The sequence below is a fragment of the Lutra lutra genome, chromosome 5 (genome assembly GCF_902655055.1).
Source record: "Lutra lutra chromosome 5, mLutLut1.2, whole genome shotgun sequence".
Taxonomy (NCBI): domain Eukaryota; kingdom Metazoa; phylum Chordata; class Mammalia; order Carnivora; family Mustelidae; genus Lutra; species Lutra lutra.
In genome coordinates this window covers 115872268-115889117 of record NC_062282.1, presented here as the reverse complement: position 1 = coordinate 115889117, position 16850 = coordinate 115872268, and the positions used below count along the sequence as shown (strand labels likewise).

At 37.1% G+C, this 16850-nt stretch overlaps 1 protein-coding gene across 4 annotated transcripts in view; it reads right to left on the bottom strand.

Moving 5' to 3' along the window:
- Window positions 1-16850, bottom strand: part of POLR3G (RNA polymerase III subunit G) — a 104844-nt gene that overhangs the window by 9488 nt on the left and 78506 nt on the right. For 3 of the 4 annotated variants that reach the window (XM_047730889.1, XM_047730891.1, XM_047730888.1), the window contains 2 exons: window positions 13967-14017; window positions 1997-2079 (listed from right to left, as the gene is read on the bottom strand). In XM_047730889.1, the coding sequence (XP_047586845.1) occupies window positions 1997-2079; window positions 13967-14017 (134 nt within the window). The remainder of the gene's footprint in view (window positions 1-1996; window positions 2080-13966; window positions 14018-16850) is intronic. The other variant, XM_047730892.1, reaches the window with a different exon arrangement.

The window sequence follows — 16850 nt, the reverse complement described above, 5'->3', positions numbered from 1 at the left end:
AATACACAGCCAACCTATAGAGTTTCCCATAAGTCAAGCAGACATAGGCTCAAATATCAGTTTACTGCTATCTGATTATTCACACACATGAGATTTGACTGTTTGTTACTTTCTCTCCATCCGCAGGTTTTGTTTTTTTTTTAAGATTTTTACGTATTCATTTGACAGAGATCACAAGTAGGCAGAGATGCAGGCAGAGAGTGGGGGTGGAGGGAGCAGGCTCCCTGCTGAGCAGAGATCCTGAGCCGTGGCTTGATCCCAGGACCTTGGGATCATGACCTGAGCCAAAGGCAGAGGCTTTAACCCACTGAGCCATCCAGGCACCCCATCCACAGTTTTATTATATTAAAACCTGCAACTACTTTTGCTGAAGAAATGAACAATAAGAGAGTCATCCAGAAGCTAATTTTGCTCGTTAACGGAGAGATTAAAAAAAAAAGCTAACTCATTTAATTTTCAGATTTAAAACTTCAGTTTTAACATGTGCAAAATGAAAAAGGTGTTTAAATGTAGGAAATCAGAAAGCACAATTTGTTCTGATGAGAAATCACATTCAGATCAATCCTCCTTATAGCACATGTCATCTTAGCAACTTCTTTCCAGGAAGCTTTAAGAAGAGTCAGTTGCTAGTTCTGCAACCTGTTGCTAGTTCTGCAACCCTTTCCATCATTCCACCACGGTTAAACCTGACAGTTATAGCTATTCCCTCAATATCCTTCTGCCATTATTTTCAGATATGTTATCTCTGGCTCAAGCACCAGCCAAGTTATCACAGAGCTGTGCCAACTTGACCAGGCAAGTAAAAGTTTCAAAGCCTTGACCTCCTTATCTGTAAGTAAGGAAGAAAAATACCCATCTCTCATTGTTATGAAGTCTTCAGGACATAAGGTATGTAAATATCTTTCATCAAAGAGTCTAGTACATAATAAGCTATCATTATCATCATCATCATTACCATCAGTAGTATCTGCAAGGACAGTGGGAATACATTGGCATAACCTCCATGGAGAGTGGTCTGTCAATATTTATCTATATTATTTGATACACATAACTACTGATCCAAGAAATCCACTTCAAGAAATCTACTCTATAGATGTAAAATGACATACTTAATATAAATTCACTATAGAACTGTTTATAATAGCAAAACTCTAGATGAAACATGGCCATCAATACAATACTGGTTAAATAAATTATGGTTCATTCTTACAGTGCAGCCAAAAAAGAAAAAATAAATAAGGCAAACTCTATACAGACTAACATAGAGCCATCTCCATTGATTGCAAATGATAACATGAAATGCAGAAGATATGCATATGCTAGCTTTTGTCATGAAAAAGAAAAAGAAAAAAAATCTGTTATTTGTTATACATAAAATATTTCTGGAAGATCCATCTATAAGAAACTGATAATACTGGTTGTATAAGAGGGGAACTAGATGGTTAGGGACAGGGATGGGAGGGCAAATTTTCAGTTTATTTACCTTTTGGATATTTTATCTTTCTATTTTTGAAATATTAAAAACAATGAAGGTATAAAAGTAGTTCCGTAAGATCTACTTTTTTCTCAATAGAATCTTCTACACTTACCAAAGACAGAAAAAAAAGCACTAATAAAGTACATGTGTAAAAATAGGAAAAAAAAAAACAACACCCTGAGACTTTTTTTTTTAAAAGAAATACATTTTAGGTATGTAACTCGTGTTTCTTTCTCATATGTAATTCCAGTGTAAGGGGAAAGTAGTGATACATGGGAAAGAAAGTAGGTGACAGAAGGTAAGGTACATTGACAGGTAAGTGGTAAAGAAGGACACAGGATGGAGCTTTTTTATATCCCAGCCCACAATGTTCAAATCTTTCCAGTTACCCCGTGTGCTGAGCTTGGTTCTGCCAAATCCACATATTATCAAAAGTGAGAGAAGGTGGAAAGACTGAAAAAGGTGAAAGAAGGCATGACACTTTTTCAGCTTGCTCAGATAGCAAGAAGAAAACCTTACCTCGATTTTTTTCAACACATCTGCAGTATTAGTGAGTGAAACGCCTTTGCTTGTATCTTTCGCCTTTTCGGATTTGGGGCCTGCTGAAGTAAAACCACTGTTAACACATATTTCTGTAACAGTAACTCTGCATTATGGTTTTTTTTTTTTTGCCTCTTCATATGCTGCCTAGCATAGTGATATGTCATGGCGGACAGTCACATAATTTGCAGACTGAATTAATTTTCTTAATTAAAAATAAAAATAATTTTCTTAAATAAAAATAGTATTTCTTAAATAAATAAAAAATAACTGAGTCAGCAGGCCTCACCAATTTTCCATGATGAGGAGTAAATGATAATCACTTAAAGGATGTTTTCTAACACTGTAACCAGATATATTTTTACCAGTACTGAAGATCTGTACTGGAAAGTAATGTTATTAAGGCCTACACTGACTACTAAAATGTTACCTAAGGTAGAAGCATGAGAGGACCAGAGAAAGACTCTCACAAATATATCATCCGCACTGGCTTCCTATTCACTGATCAGTGTATTTTATTTTAACTAGAGCAATTCAACCAGGTTTGGAAAATAAAAAACAAGTGCAGAATAAATATGCATTTGTCAATGGTTAAAGAAATGAGGAAGGAGTTATACTCATGCAACATAAGCCTCATCTTTGGAATAAAGATTAAAATGGTTAAACTGAACGTATCTGTTACATGAATCTGAAAACTCAAAGCAATGTAAATAAAAAGTTTTAATGGCTTTTGGATTTTTTTTAAGCCATATAAAAAATCATGCATTAGAGGCTATTCTACAACCACAGGGAATGGAGAATTATTTCACATATAGATCCAGCCAGTCAGTTACCAAGGCTGTCCTACCAAATTGTCCCATTGTGATAAAAAAGTATTATAGTCCTTTCCCCAAATCAAACTAAATACCTAGACATTACTTGGCAACAGAGGAAAATATGATTCAGAAAGATGTAATTTCGTTAAAGATTAACATTTAACCTATAGAAGAACAAATTTCTAGATTGTGGTGGATGACCCATAACTGACAGAATTATAATTTACTATGTTATACCAAATTGCCCCTCAGGGAGTCACTGAGCTCAGAACCCCAACATATATATTTGTGACATTTTGCTCAGAAAAAAGGTAACAGTTAGATTTAATAATGGGTAACTTTCTCTGTTCCCCTTGAGGGTAAAAACCATTTAATTTGAACTGTAGCACATAAAAATGTAGTATCATATATGAACTAGATCTCAATATATATTATAATATAGATGCTAGAAAACATTAGGGTAAGGACCTATTTTAGCCAGAGCACTTCCATCCAGGTTAAACAATAACCTTGTTGTTTAACCCTTAAACTGTCCCTGTCCCCCTTCCCCAAGGGACTTACTTAAAAACAAGTCCCGGAAACCAGTCCCAGGTAACAAAGCCTAAATACAAGGGTGGGTCAGGCCAGGTGGAGACATCCGATCAGTAGGGGGTGGCATACTGTCTCCCTAGTTACCCAGGAGTATGGGCCCCGCCCCTTGGGGCACCTTTTGGGTGCCAATTCCGACCAAGGTGATAGGCTAATTCAAATATCTACTAGGGTAAATTGCAATTCAATTGGTCACTTATGTGTGACCTAACATGACTGTGCAGCTTTCTCTGTGTGTTATAATTTCATTGGCCACCTGTGCGTGGCCAGGCCCAACCACATGGCCTTTGCTCTTAAAAGCTAGTCTGTGAAGCAGAGAGAGGTCGCCCTCTCTGTAAGAGGTGCGGCCCTGAACGTTTGGTTTGATTCTTGATGCTTGGTGTGAAATAAAGCTTTGCTTGACCTTCGCTTTGTATCAGTCTCGTTCCTTTATTCACGGACCCATAATTGGGGGACCTAACAATTAGCTAAGAATGTAATTTACTCATATCATGAGGTCTTTTTCTCTAAGAATCTTCTGTTGAATTATTTACGTTTCCTAACACATAAGGCTATTAATTGGGTATTATAGAACATGGTCAGGTAAATAAACTTATTAAAAACTACTGATCTCTTGGCGCACCTGGGTGGCTCAGTCGGTTGAGCAGCTAACTCTTGATTTTGGCTCAGGTCGTGATCTCAGGGTCCTGGGATTGAGCCCCATGTCAGGCTTGACACTCAGCAGCAAATCTGTTTCAGGATTCTCTCTCTTCCTCTGCCCCTCCCCCTGGCTCACTCTCTCTCTCAAATAAATAAATCTTAAAAATTAAAAACAAACAAACAACACTACTGATCTCTTAACTAAGAAAGTCAGTTGCTGAAAGGCCACTAAGCATCTTTTGCTACTTATCAATCTGGTTTTATATAATCACAAATTCTTTTATGTATAACTGGGAGAGAAGTGTCAAATTACCAAAATTTGTTGGGATGCTTGGGTAGCTCAGTTGGTTGAGTGTCTGACTCTTGGGTTTTGGCTCAGGTCATGATCTGAGGGTTGTGAGACAGAGCCCTGAGTTGGGCCACGTGCTCAGTGGGGAGTTTGTTTGGAATTCTCTCCCTCTCCTTCCCCCTCTGCCCCTTTCCCAACTCACATGGCTTCTCACTCTCTTTCTAAAATAAATAAGTCTTTAAAAAAAATTGCCAAAATTTGTTAAAAGACTGTTTTAACCCAGAAACATTAATATGCATTTTTTTTCATCTTTGGCCAAATACATGCATATATTTGAATTTTTTTTTTCTGTTTCTTTCAATACCTGCCATTAGCTGGTTCTTCAAGAAACAAAGTTTTTCAGTCATTGTCTTTTTGGGTACTGTTTACTTTCATGTAAATCAGTTGAGGTCATTTTAACAAAAGAGAGAGGGAGGGGGTAGGGAGAGGGTGGTGGAGTTATGGACATTGGGGAGGGTATGTGCTATGGTGAGTGCTGTGAAATGTGTAAACCTGGCGATTCACAGACCTGTATCCCTGGGGCTAATAATACATTATATGTTTATAAAAAAAATAAAAAATAAAAACCATGCAAAAAATGAAAAAAAAAAAAAAAAAAAAAAAAAAAAAAAGAGAGAGAGAGTATAAGTTTATCAGGAATAAAACACAGAAATTTCACAATATGCAAAAAAAAAAAAAAAAGCTCAGAATAGAAACAGAAAGTTTTGTGGTAGTTGTCTTATTTTTTAACAAATGGAAATTCTGACACATTGGACATTTTTACTAATAATCAATTTGTATATAAAGTTCCAGGGATGAGCAGTAGTGTGACATATTTGAAAATATCAAGTTTTCCAAATCAGATACATTCTTTTTTGGCTCTTTAAAGTCTGCTACAAATTTGTGATTCACCAAGACATAACCAGTATTAGTGCATGATATTATACTGGAAAAATAATATATTTGCCTAATAAAAGCCAAAGGTACAAAAGACAGCAAATAAACTATTACATCTCAACATACTGCATTTTGGTTTTTTAAAAAAATATAATATTTTGTATTCAAGCAAGCTAAATATTCTTAAAATTGTATTCTGAGGTGAAACAAAATAAAAATATTTCCACTTTAAATACATATGTTAGAACTTACTGAATTATATATTTCAAATATATGCATTTTATTACATGTCAAAGATAATTCAATAGAGTTGTTAAAAGGGGAGGGGAATCTCTTTCAGAAAACAGGAGATAAAGCAATACTTCCTATTCTAAGAGGCCAACATTACCCTAATACCAAAACCAGACAAATATTAAAACAAAGGAAACAGGGGCGCCTGGGTGGCTCAGTGGGTTAAAGCCTCTGCTTTCAGCTCAGGTCATGATCTCAGGGTCCTGGGCTCGAGCCCTGCATTGGGCTCTCTGCTCATCAGGGAGCCTGCTTTCCCCCCTCTCTCTCTGCCTGCCTCTCTGCCTACTTGTGATCTTTGTCTGTCAAATAAATAAATAAAATCTTAAAAAAAAAAAAAAAAAGAAAGGAAACAGAAAACCAGTATCTCTCATGAACATATAAGCAAAAATGGTCAACAAAATATTTCCAAATCCAATCCCACAATGTATAGAAAGAATAATACATCACGACCAAGTAGGACTCATCACAGGTATGTAAGGCTGGTTCAACCTTCCAAAATCAATTAACATAATCCACCACATTAATGGGTTAAAGAAGAAAAATCATGTGATCATATCAACAGATGCAGTAAAAGTATTTGACAAAATCAAACACCCATTCATCACAAAAAACTCTTAGTAAACAAATAGAGGGGAACTTTGTAAACTTGATAAAGAATAGCTATAAAAAACCCCATAGCTACATCATACTTAATGGTGAAAAGCTTGACACTTTCCCACTAAGACTAGGGACAAGGCAAGAAAGTTCCTTCTTATCATTACTTTCAACAGATTTGGAAGGAAGAAATAAAAGTGTCTTCATTCACAGATGACATGATCATCTATGCAGAAAATCTGAAGGAATGAGGCAAAAACTGTGGAAATAAGTGATTGTAGAAGGGTTGCAGGAGGGGCACTAGGGTGGCTCAGTGGGTTAAGCCTCTGCTTTCAGCTCAGGTCATGATCTCAGGATCCTGGGATCGAGTCCCACATCAGGCTTTCTGCTTGGCAGGGAGCATGCTTACCCCTCTATCTCTGCCTGCCTTTCTGCCTACTTGTGATCTCTCTCTCTCTCTCTCTCTGTGTCAAATAAATAAATAAAATCTTAAAAAAAAAAAAGAAGAAGAAGGGTTGCAGGATACAAGGTTAATATACAAAGGTCAGTTTTGGGCTGAAGGAATGAGACAAAAACTCTGGAAACTAATAAGCAATTATAGAAGGATTGCAGGATACAAGGTTAATACACAAAAGTCAATATATATTTCTTATATACCAAAAATGAGCAAATGGAATTTGAAATTATAAATCTGATACTACTTACATTAGCACCCCCCACACAAAATACTTAGATACAAACCTAACAAAATATGTATAAAGTCTATATGAAGAAAACCGCAAAACTCTGAAGAATGAGGTTAAAGAACTAAATAAATGGAGAAATATTCCATGTTCATGGATAGTAAGACTCAGTATTGTCAAGATGATAGTTCTTCCTAACTTCATCTTTGGATTCAATGCAATTTTAGTCAATATCCTAGTAAGTTATTTTACAGTATCAGCAAACTGTTTCTAATATTTGTGTGGAGAGGCAAAAGATCCAGAATAGCCAACACAATACTGAAGGAAAGAACAAAGTTGGAGGACTGACAATACTGGACTTTCTTTTGTTTTATTTTATTTTATTTTATTTTAAATAGTATTGGAACAACTAAACTTCCACATGCATAAAATGAGTCTAGGTAGATCTTAACACCCTTCACCAAAATTAACTCAAAATGGACCACAGCCTAAATGCAAAACACAGAACTACAAAACTCTTAAAAGATAACATAAGAGAAAATCTAGATGACCTTGAGTTTGGTGATGACTTCTTAGATATAATACCAAAGCCATGATTTATGAAAGCAATAACTGAGAAGTTGGACTTCATTAAAATTAAAAAATTCTGCCTTGCAAAAGTTAATGACAGGAGACAGAAAACAAACCACAGACTGAGAGAAAATATTTGCAAAAGACATATCTGATAAAGGACTGTGTGAAATAATAGAAAAAATATATATTGGTCTCTGTTTCTGGTTCCTGGCACAGAACTCCTAAAACTTAAAATTTCTTAAGTGATAAGAACACTAGGAGCATGTTTTGTTCTAATATTTAGTCTTTGAAACTGGTTCCTAACAAAGTTCCTAATCCTTTGGAATTTACTTGGTAATAGGAGTGTCTTTTGTTCTAAGGAGGCCATTCTTGGTGGGCTCTTGGATAACTTCAAGAGGGAGGCTGGTCACAAGACAGGACAAACTATGATTAAAAGATTGGAATTTTTAGGGGCTCCTGGGTGACTCAGGTCATGATCCCAGGGTCCTGGGATTGTGCCCTGCATTGGGCTCCTTGCTCAGCAGGGAGCCTGCTTCCCCCTCTCCCTCTGCCTGCCTCTCTGCCTACTTGTGATCTCTATCTCTCTTTCAAATAAATAAATAAAATCTTAAAAAAAAAAAAAGATTGGAATTTTCAGCTCCATCCCCCATTCCCTGGGAATGGGGAGAGGGACTGGAGATTGAATTAATGAGTGATCACACCTATGTGATGAAGTCTCTATAAAAATCACCAAAGTATGGGGATTTGAGGAGTTTCCAGGTTGGTAAACACATCCACATAGTGGGAAGGGGGTACACCCCAACTCCACAGAGACAGAAGTTGCTGTGCTGGGAACCCTTCTAAACCTTGCCCTATCTATCTCTTCATCTGACTGTCCATCTATATTCTTTATCATATCCTTCATTAAATAATAAACTGGTAAACCTAAGTGTTTCCCTGAATTCTGTGAGCTGTTCTAGCAAATGAAATCCAAGTGGGAGGAGGGTCATGGGAACCTCCAATCTGTAGCCAAGTCAGACACAAGTTGTGGGTAATGTGGGAAACCTACTACTTGAAATTGGTATCTGAAGTGGGAATAGTCTTGCGGGGCTGAGCCCTCAACTTGTGGGGTCTGTGCTAATTCTAGTTGCTGTTGGAATTGAATTAAATTATATGACATCCAGCTGCAGAGAACAGCTTGGTTTGGGGAAAAAATTCCACACACCTGGTGTCAGAAATGTTGTGGTGGTAGTATGAGAGTAAAGGAGAAACTCACAGCATAGACTGTGAGTTTTTCCTATAGACTGTTATCCAAAATATACAAAGAACTCCTAAAACTCAACAGTAAGAATGCACACACACACACACACACACACACACATACACACACACACAAACATTAAAAAGTGGGCCAAAGACCTTAACAGACATCTTGCCAAACAAGATACTCAAATGGCAAGTAAGCATACACAAAGATGCTTCACATATGTCACCAGGAAATGCACATTACAACGGTAGTGAGATACTACCACATACCTATTAGAATGGCCAAAATCCAGAACACTGACAATACCAAATGCTAGCCAGGATGAGTAAAAACAGGAACTCTCATTGGTTGCTAGTGGGAATGCAAAATGGCAGAGGAACTTTGGAAGACAGTTTAATGGTTTCTTGCAAAACTAAACATATTCTTACCAGATAGTCCAGCAATCATCCTCCTTGGTATTTAATCAAAGGAGCTGAAAACTTATGTCCACACAACAATGGATGTTTATAACAATTTTATTCATAACTGCCAAACCTTGGAAGCAATCAAGATGACCTTCAGCAGGTAAATAGATAAACTGTGGCACATCCAAACAATGGAATATTATTTAGTGCTAACAAAAAATGAGCTGTCAAGCCATGAAAAGTCATAGAGGAAACTTAAATGCATTTTACTAAGTAAAAGAAGCCAATCTGAAAAGGCTACGTACTGTATGCCTCCAACTCTATGACATTTTGGAAAAGGCAAAGCTGTGGAGACAGTAAAAAGATCAGTGGTTGCCAGGGGTTAGGAGGAGGAAGGGATGAAAAGGCAGAGCACAGAGAATTTTTAAAGCAGTAAAAGTACTCTGTATGATAATACAACCGTGGACATGTGTCATTATGCATTTGCCAAAACCCACAGAATGCAAAATAACAAGAATGAATCCTAAAGTAAACTATGGGCTCTGTGTAATAGTGCTATGTCAAGGTAGGATCACTGATGGTTACAAATGTACCACTCTGGTGGGGGGTATGTTAATAATGGGGGAGACTATGCATGTGTGGTAGCAGGGAGCATATGGGAAATCTGTACTTATCTGTTCAATTTTCCTGTGAATCTTAAACTGCTCTAAAAATGAAGTCTATTAAAAAGCAAAACGTAAAATACAAGGCCTAATAAAAAGAGAGGGGTAAGAGATGGGGATATTTCTTCTCTTCTCTTAGTTTCTACTACATTGTTGTTAATTTTTCTGGCTACTTCCTTTTTTCTCTCTTTATTCTTTATATCTAAATTTCCCAAATACTCATTTATGCTAGCTGTACCCTTTTCCTAAATTCTCATTTACTGTTTAACCCATTCCAATCTGAACTCTACCCTTACGAATCTATTAAAAAGCTCTCACCGAGGGTAGCCTGGGTGGCTCAGTCAGTTATGCATCAGACTCTTGATTTTGGCTCACGTCATGCTCTCAGGGTTATGAGACTGAGCCCCACGTCAGCTCAGAGTCTGCTTGAGATTTGCTCTCTCCCTCTCTCCCTACACCTCTCCCCCTCACATTCTCTCTCTAAATAAACAAATAAATGAAATCTTTAAAAAATGAGAAAAGCTCTCACTAAGGTCAACAATGATCAACATGTCAAAAATTAGTTTACATTTTCCAATCTTTATCTTACTTGACCTCACAGCAACTTTGTTTAACCTCCTTTAACACTGTTGTTACCTCTTGAAATAGTCTCTACTTCTTTTTTGTTTTTAAGATTTTATTTATTTAATAAATAATAAATAATTATTTATTTATTTGGGAGAGAGAAAGCACAAGAGCAGGGGAAGCAGCAGGAGGAGAGGGAGAAGCAGACTACCTGCTGAGTAGAGAGCCTGATGCAGGACTCAATTCCAGGACCCTGAGATCATTACCCGAGCAGAAGGCAGATGCTTAACTGACTGAGACACCCAAGTGCCCTGAAATAGTCTCTACTTCTTGTGTACTCTTGCTTCCATAGTTCTATTCTCTTGGGCTCACCACTCTTCTTCCCCCCTCTCTTTTTTTTTCCATCTCCTCTGTCAGCCTATTAAATTTTGGCATTTCTCCAAGGTTAGGCTTAGGCCTTCATTTCCTCTAATTCTCTAATTTCACCCTAGACAATCTCATACTTTCCTCATAGTTTCAATTATATTATCTATGCTAATCACTATCATCTCCATTTTGAGGTTCACCCTCTTGTACTCAACAACATGCTTAACATTTCTACTGGTATATTTCAAAGGAACCTTAAAGACCACCTTTAACCTGAACTCATGACCTTCCCTCACAAACCTGGTCTTTCTCCAATGTTCTTCCCCAATCACATTAGTAATTTCTTTTTTTTTTTTTTTTTTTAAGATTTTATTTATTTATTTGACAGAGAGAGATCACAAGTAGATGGAGAGGCAGGCAGAGAGAGAGAGAGAGGGAAGCAGGCTCCCTGCTGAGCAGAGAGCCCGATGCGGGACTCAATCCCAGGACCCTGAGATCATGACCTGAGCCGAAGGCAGCGGCTTAACCCACTGAGCCACCCAGGCGCCCCACATTAGTAATTTCTTACTCATCTTTCAATCTGGACTTCCTACTCTGTTTTCTCAAAGAAACTCCCCTGACCTCCCAATGAGGACATTGTGTTTTTGTTTAATGTTTTTACTCCATTTGACTGTAAGCCCCATTAGGGCAAGGATTATTCCCACTTTGCTCATTGTTTTATTCCTTTTACACAGTGTCTGGCAATAGTAGATGCTCAATAACTTTTTCATCAGTGGAATTATGAAAGAACAACACATTAGAAACTTTCACTTTGGTATTTTATGTACAATATAAAGTTCTAATCTACCAGTTCCCAAATTTTAGCAGTTCGAAATGTTTAAGTTAAAAGCTTAAAATATATGCATAGCAAAGGAAACGTCGACAAAGCCAAAAGACTACCAACAGAATGGGAGAAGATATTTGCAAATGACATATCAGATAAAGGGCTAGTATCTAAAACCTATAAAGAACTTATCAAACTCAACACCCAAAGAACAAATAATCCAATCAAGAAATGGGCAGAAGACATGAACAGACATTTCTGCAAAGAAGACCTCCAGATGGCCAACAGACACATGAAAAAGTGCTCAACATCACTTGGCAACAGGGAAATACAAATCAAAACCACAGTGAGATACCACGTCACACCAGTCAGAGTGGCTAAAATCAACAAGTCAGGAAATGACAGATATTGGCCAGGATGTGGAGAAAGGAGATCCCTCCTACTGTTGGTGGGAATGCAAGCTGGTGCAGCCACTCTGGAAAACAGCATAGAGGTTCCTCAGAAAGTTAAAAATAGAACTACCTTATAACCCAGCAATCGCACTATTGGGTATTTACCCCAAAGATACAAATGTAGCAATCCAAAGGTGTACTTGGACCTCAATAATTTATAGCAGCAATGTCCACAATAGCCAAACTATGGAAAAACCAGAGATGCCCATCAACAGTTGAATGGATAAAGAAGATGTGGTATGTATGTACACACACACACACACACACACACACACAGGAATATTACTTAAACATCAAAAAAGGAAATCTTGCCATTTGTAATGATGTGGGCATTACAATAAGCAAAATAAGTCAATCAGAGAAAGACAATTATCATTTGATTTCACTCATATGTGGAATTTAAGAAACAAAACAGAGGATCATAGGGGAAGAGAGAAAAAAACAAAACAAGACGAAACCAGAGAGGGAGACAAACTGTAAGAGACTCTTATTCATAGGAAACAAACCAAGGGTTGCTGGATTTAGTAGGAGGGCACATGATGTAATGAGCACTGGACATTATGTAAGACTGGTGAATCACAGACCTGTACCTTAAAATGAATAATAAATTATATGTTAGTTAATTGAAAAAAAACTTAAAATATAGGTTGTATAACCATTAAAAAAGTCTCAAATATGCTAAATTGCAATATATGTCTCCAAAGGCAAAGGAAACAAAAGCGAAAAGGAAATTTTGGGACTTCATCAAGATCAAAAGCTTTTGTAGAGCAAAGGAAACAGTCAAGAAAATGAAGAGCAACTCATGGAATGGGAGAAGATATTTGCAAATGACACTACAGAAAAAGGGCTGATATCCAAGATCTATAAAGAACTCCTCAAACTCAACACACACAAATAGATAATCATGTCAAAAAATGGGCAGAAGACATGTACAGACACTTCTCCAAAGAAGACATAAAAGTGGCTAACAGACACATGAAAAAATGTTCATCATCATTAGCCATCAGGGAGATTCAAATCAAAACCACATTGAGATACCACCTGACACCAGTTAGAATGGCCAAAATTAACAACACAGTAAATAATATGTGTTGGAGAGGATGTGGAGAAAGGGGAACCCTCTTACACTGTTGGTGGGAATGCAAGTTGGTATAGTCACTTTGGAAACCAGTGTGGAGATTCCTTAAGAAATTAAAAATAGAGCTTCCTATGACCCTACTATTGCACTATGGGGTATTTACACCAAAGATACTGATGTAGTGAAAAGGGCCATCTATACCCCAATGATCATAGCAGCAATGGCCACAGTCGCCAAACTGTGTAAAGAACCAAGATGACCTTCAATGAATGAATGGATAAGGAAGATATGGACCATATATACAATGGAGTATTATGCCTCCATCAGAAAGGATGAATACCCAACTTTTGTATCAACATGGACAGGATCGGAAGAGATTATGTGGAGTGAAATAAGTCAAGCAGAGAGAGTCAATTATCATGTGGTTTCACTTACTTGTGGAGCATAAGGAATAACATGGAGGACATTGGGAGAAGGAGAGGAGAAGTGAGTTGGGGGAAATCAGAGGGGGAGACAAACCATGAGAGACTGTGGATTCTGAGAAACAAAATAAGGGTTTTGGAGGAGAGGGGGGTGGAGGGTTGGGTGAGCCTGGTGGTGGGTATTATGAAGGGCACCTATTGCATGGAGCACTAGGTGTGGTACATAAACAATGAACTTTGGAACACTCAAAAAAAAATTAAATTTAATTTAAAAAATTGTTTACATACTTGAAAAGTCTTTCTTGGCACATCAAAATTCCATAATTAAAGAAAGGAAAAACAACTAAACAAACCAAAATGAAATGAAAATCGACAATAAAAACTTTTAACAAAATAACCAAATGCCAAATATATTTTAAGGAAAAGCATTCAGAACACTGAGTGTAACTTTAGATTGATAATTCAATAAATAGAATTTGAGCAATAACTTTTTTTAACCTGGATTATTACATTAGTTAATATACCTTTTTTGCACTTCTTCCTTGGCATCATTTCTCTTGGGAGTCTTCTCCAATCTGCATGTACAAAAGAAAAAAAAACACAAAAACTGAAATTCCCCTTAGGGATTAGCGGCACTCACTCAACATGACTATTTTAAAGGACATGACAGGGGGCACCTGGGTGGCTCAGTGGGTTAAAGCCTCTGCCTTCAGCTCGGGTCATGATCCCAGGGTCCTGGGATCAAGCCCCGCATCAGGCTCTCTGCTTGGTGGGGAGCCTGCTTCCCTTCCTCTCTCTCTGCCTGCCTCTCTGCCAACCTGTGATTTCTGTCTGTCAAATAAATAAATAAAATCTTCAAAAAAAAAAATCTTAAAAAAATAAATAAATAAAGGACATGACAGGAGCACCTGAGTGGCTCATTCAGTGAATCATCTGACTTCAGCTCAGGTTGTGATGTCAGGGTTCTGGAATTGAGCCCCGAGCTGGGCTCCCTGCTCAGTGGGGAGTCTGCTTGTGCCTCTCTCTCTGCTCCTCCCCTTGCTCATGTTCTCTCTCTCTCTTTCTCTCTCAAATAAATAAAATATTTTTTTTAAAAAACCACAACATATATATACACAATGGAATACTATGCAGCCATCAAAAGAAATGAAATCTTGCCATTTGCAAGGATGTGGATGGAACTAGAGGGTATCATGCTTAGCGAAATAAGTCAATTGGAGAAAGACAACTATCATATGATCTCCCTGATATGAGGGAGAGGAGATGCAACATGGGGGGTTAAGGGGGTAGGAGAAGAGTAAATGAAACAAGATGGGATTGGGAGGGAGACAAACCATAAGTGACTCTTAATCTCACAAAACAAACTGAGGGTTGATGAGGGGAGGGGGGTTGGGAGCGGGGGTGGGATTATGGACATTGGGGAGGGTATGTGCTATGGTGAGTGCTGTGAAGTGTGTAAACCTGGTGATTCACAGACCTGTACCCCTGGGGATAAAAATATATTATATGTTTATAAAAAATAAAATTAAAAAAAATTAAAAAAATAAAAATAAAAAACCAGCACCACAACAAAAAAAAAAAAAAACAAAGGATATGACAGGGTCATCTGGGTAGCTCAATAGGTTAAGCATCTAACTCTTGGTTTCAGCTCAAGTCATGATCTGAGGGTTGTGAGACTGAATCCTGGATCAGGGCCTAAGATTCTCTCTCCCTCTCTCTCTATCCAGCCCCCTCTCAAATAAAAAAATAAATCTTTAAAAAGAATAAATGACATCACTGCTGCTTCTGCAATGAAAATAAAATTTCCTATATCTGACTTACAGATTTAGCTTGGGAATCAAAATATAATAGTAACATATTTTCTCCTATGAAGAAGAAAATGTCATTAAAAAAAATTGGGAGGTGGGGCGCCTGGGTGGCTTAGTCGGTTAAGCATCTGCCTTCCTCTTGGGTCATGATCTCAGTCAGGGTCCTGGATCATGTCCTGCATCGTGCTCCTAGCTCATTAGAGTTTCTGGTTCTCCCTCTCCCTTGGCCTGCAGTTCCCCTGCTTGTGCTCTCTCCCTCTCTCTCAAACTGTATCAAATAAATAAATAAATAAAATCTTTAAAAAACAACAACAACAACTTTGGGGCATCTGGCTGGCTCAGTCAGTACAGCATGTGACTCTGATCTTAGGGTTGTGAGTTCAGCCCCACATAGAATGCAGAGATCATTAAAAAAATAAACAAATTTTTTTAAAAAACCCAACTTTGTAATAGTGCTATAAAATTTCTATAACATTCCTTCAATAGCTACATAGTATTTAGTCAATCTTAAATACAGAAATTTTCATAACAAGAAAAATAATGTAAGAAAATTTTTATGAAGTTACGCATGATATACTGTTTGATAAAAAGTTTCTAAAACAGTACGTATAGAATCCCATTAAAAAATAAACCTAACATATATTTTTATATATTTAATATTTGTGCAGGGAAACCTCTAGGTTGTGAACAAAATATGACAATAATTCTTTGTGGGTGTTAAGATTATAGCTGCTTTTCTTACATATTATTTATTATTTGACTCTGCTGTATTTTGTAAGTTTTCTATAGTGACATGTATATCTTACAAAATAAGGAATTGTTTTTTCAAAAGTTAAAATATGTGACCACAATCCCAACATGTGCAAAATTAAATAAACAATTCTAATAATTATCCAAAAATTTTATAATTAAAAATATAAATAGCTAAGTAAAAGTAATTCTCTTTAAGAAATAATTTTGCCTGGGGGGCACCTGGGGAGCTCAGTCACTTGAGCCTTAGGCTCTTGATTTCAGCTCAGGTCATGATCTCAGGGTTGGGTGAGATTGAGCCCTGTGGGGAGTCTGCTTGAGATTCTCTCTCTCTCTCTCTCCCTCTGCCTCATCCCCTACACTCTTTCTCTCAAATAAATAAGTAATCCTTAAAAAATTTTTTGCCTTGAATTAGCTATACAATTCCTCTTGTCACTTTATTCCAATTTTTTAAAAAGAATTATTTATTCATTTTAGAGAGAAAGGACACATGAGCAGAAGGGATTCCTCACTGAGTATGGAGCCCTATGTGGGCCTATATCCCAAAACCAAGATTCAGATGCTCAACTAACTGGGCCAACCAGGCGTCCCAGTTTCTTTACATTTTGAAGCACAGAACTAATTAGAAAAATGAAACAACATGAAAATAGATTAAAAAATACTGCCTGTCAAGAAAAACTCAGTGTAGTTTGCAGAAAGCATTTGTATCTCAAGCTATTTTACCTGAACTACTAAATTTGGCTTTGAATCTATTTCTGCTTTTATAAGTGAGTCATAGATGATCATGAAAAGGTATATAAAGAGAATCATTCAGGAAATGAGTATTTATGATGTGGCAGATGTGAAAGAT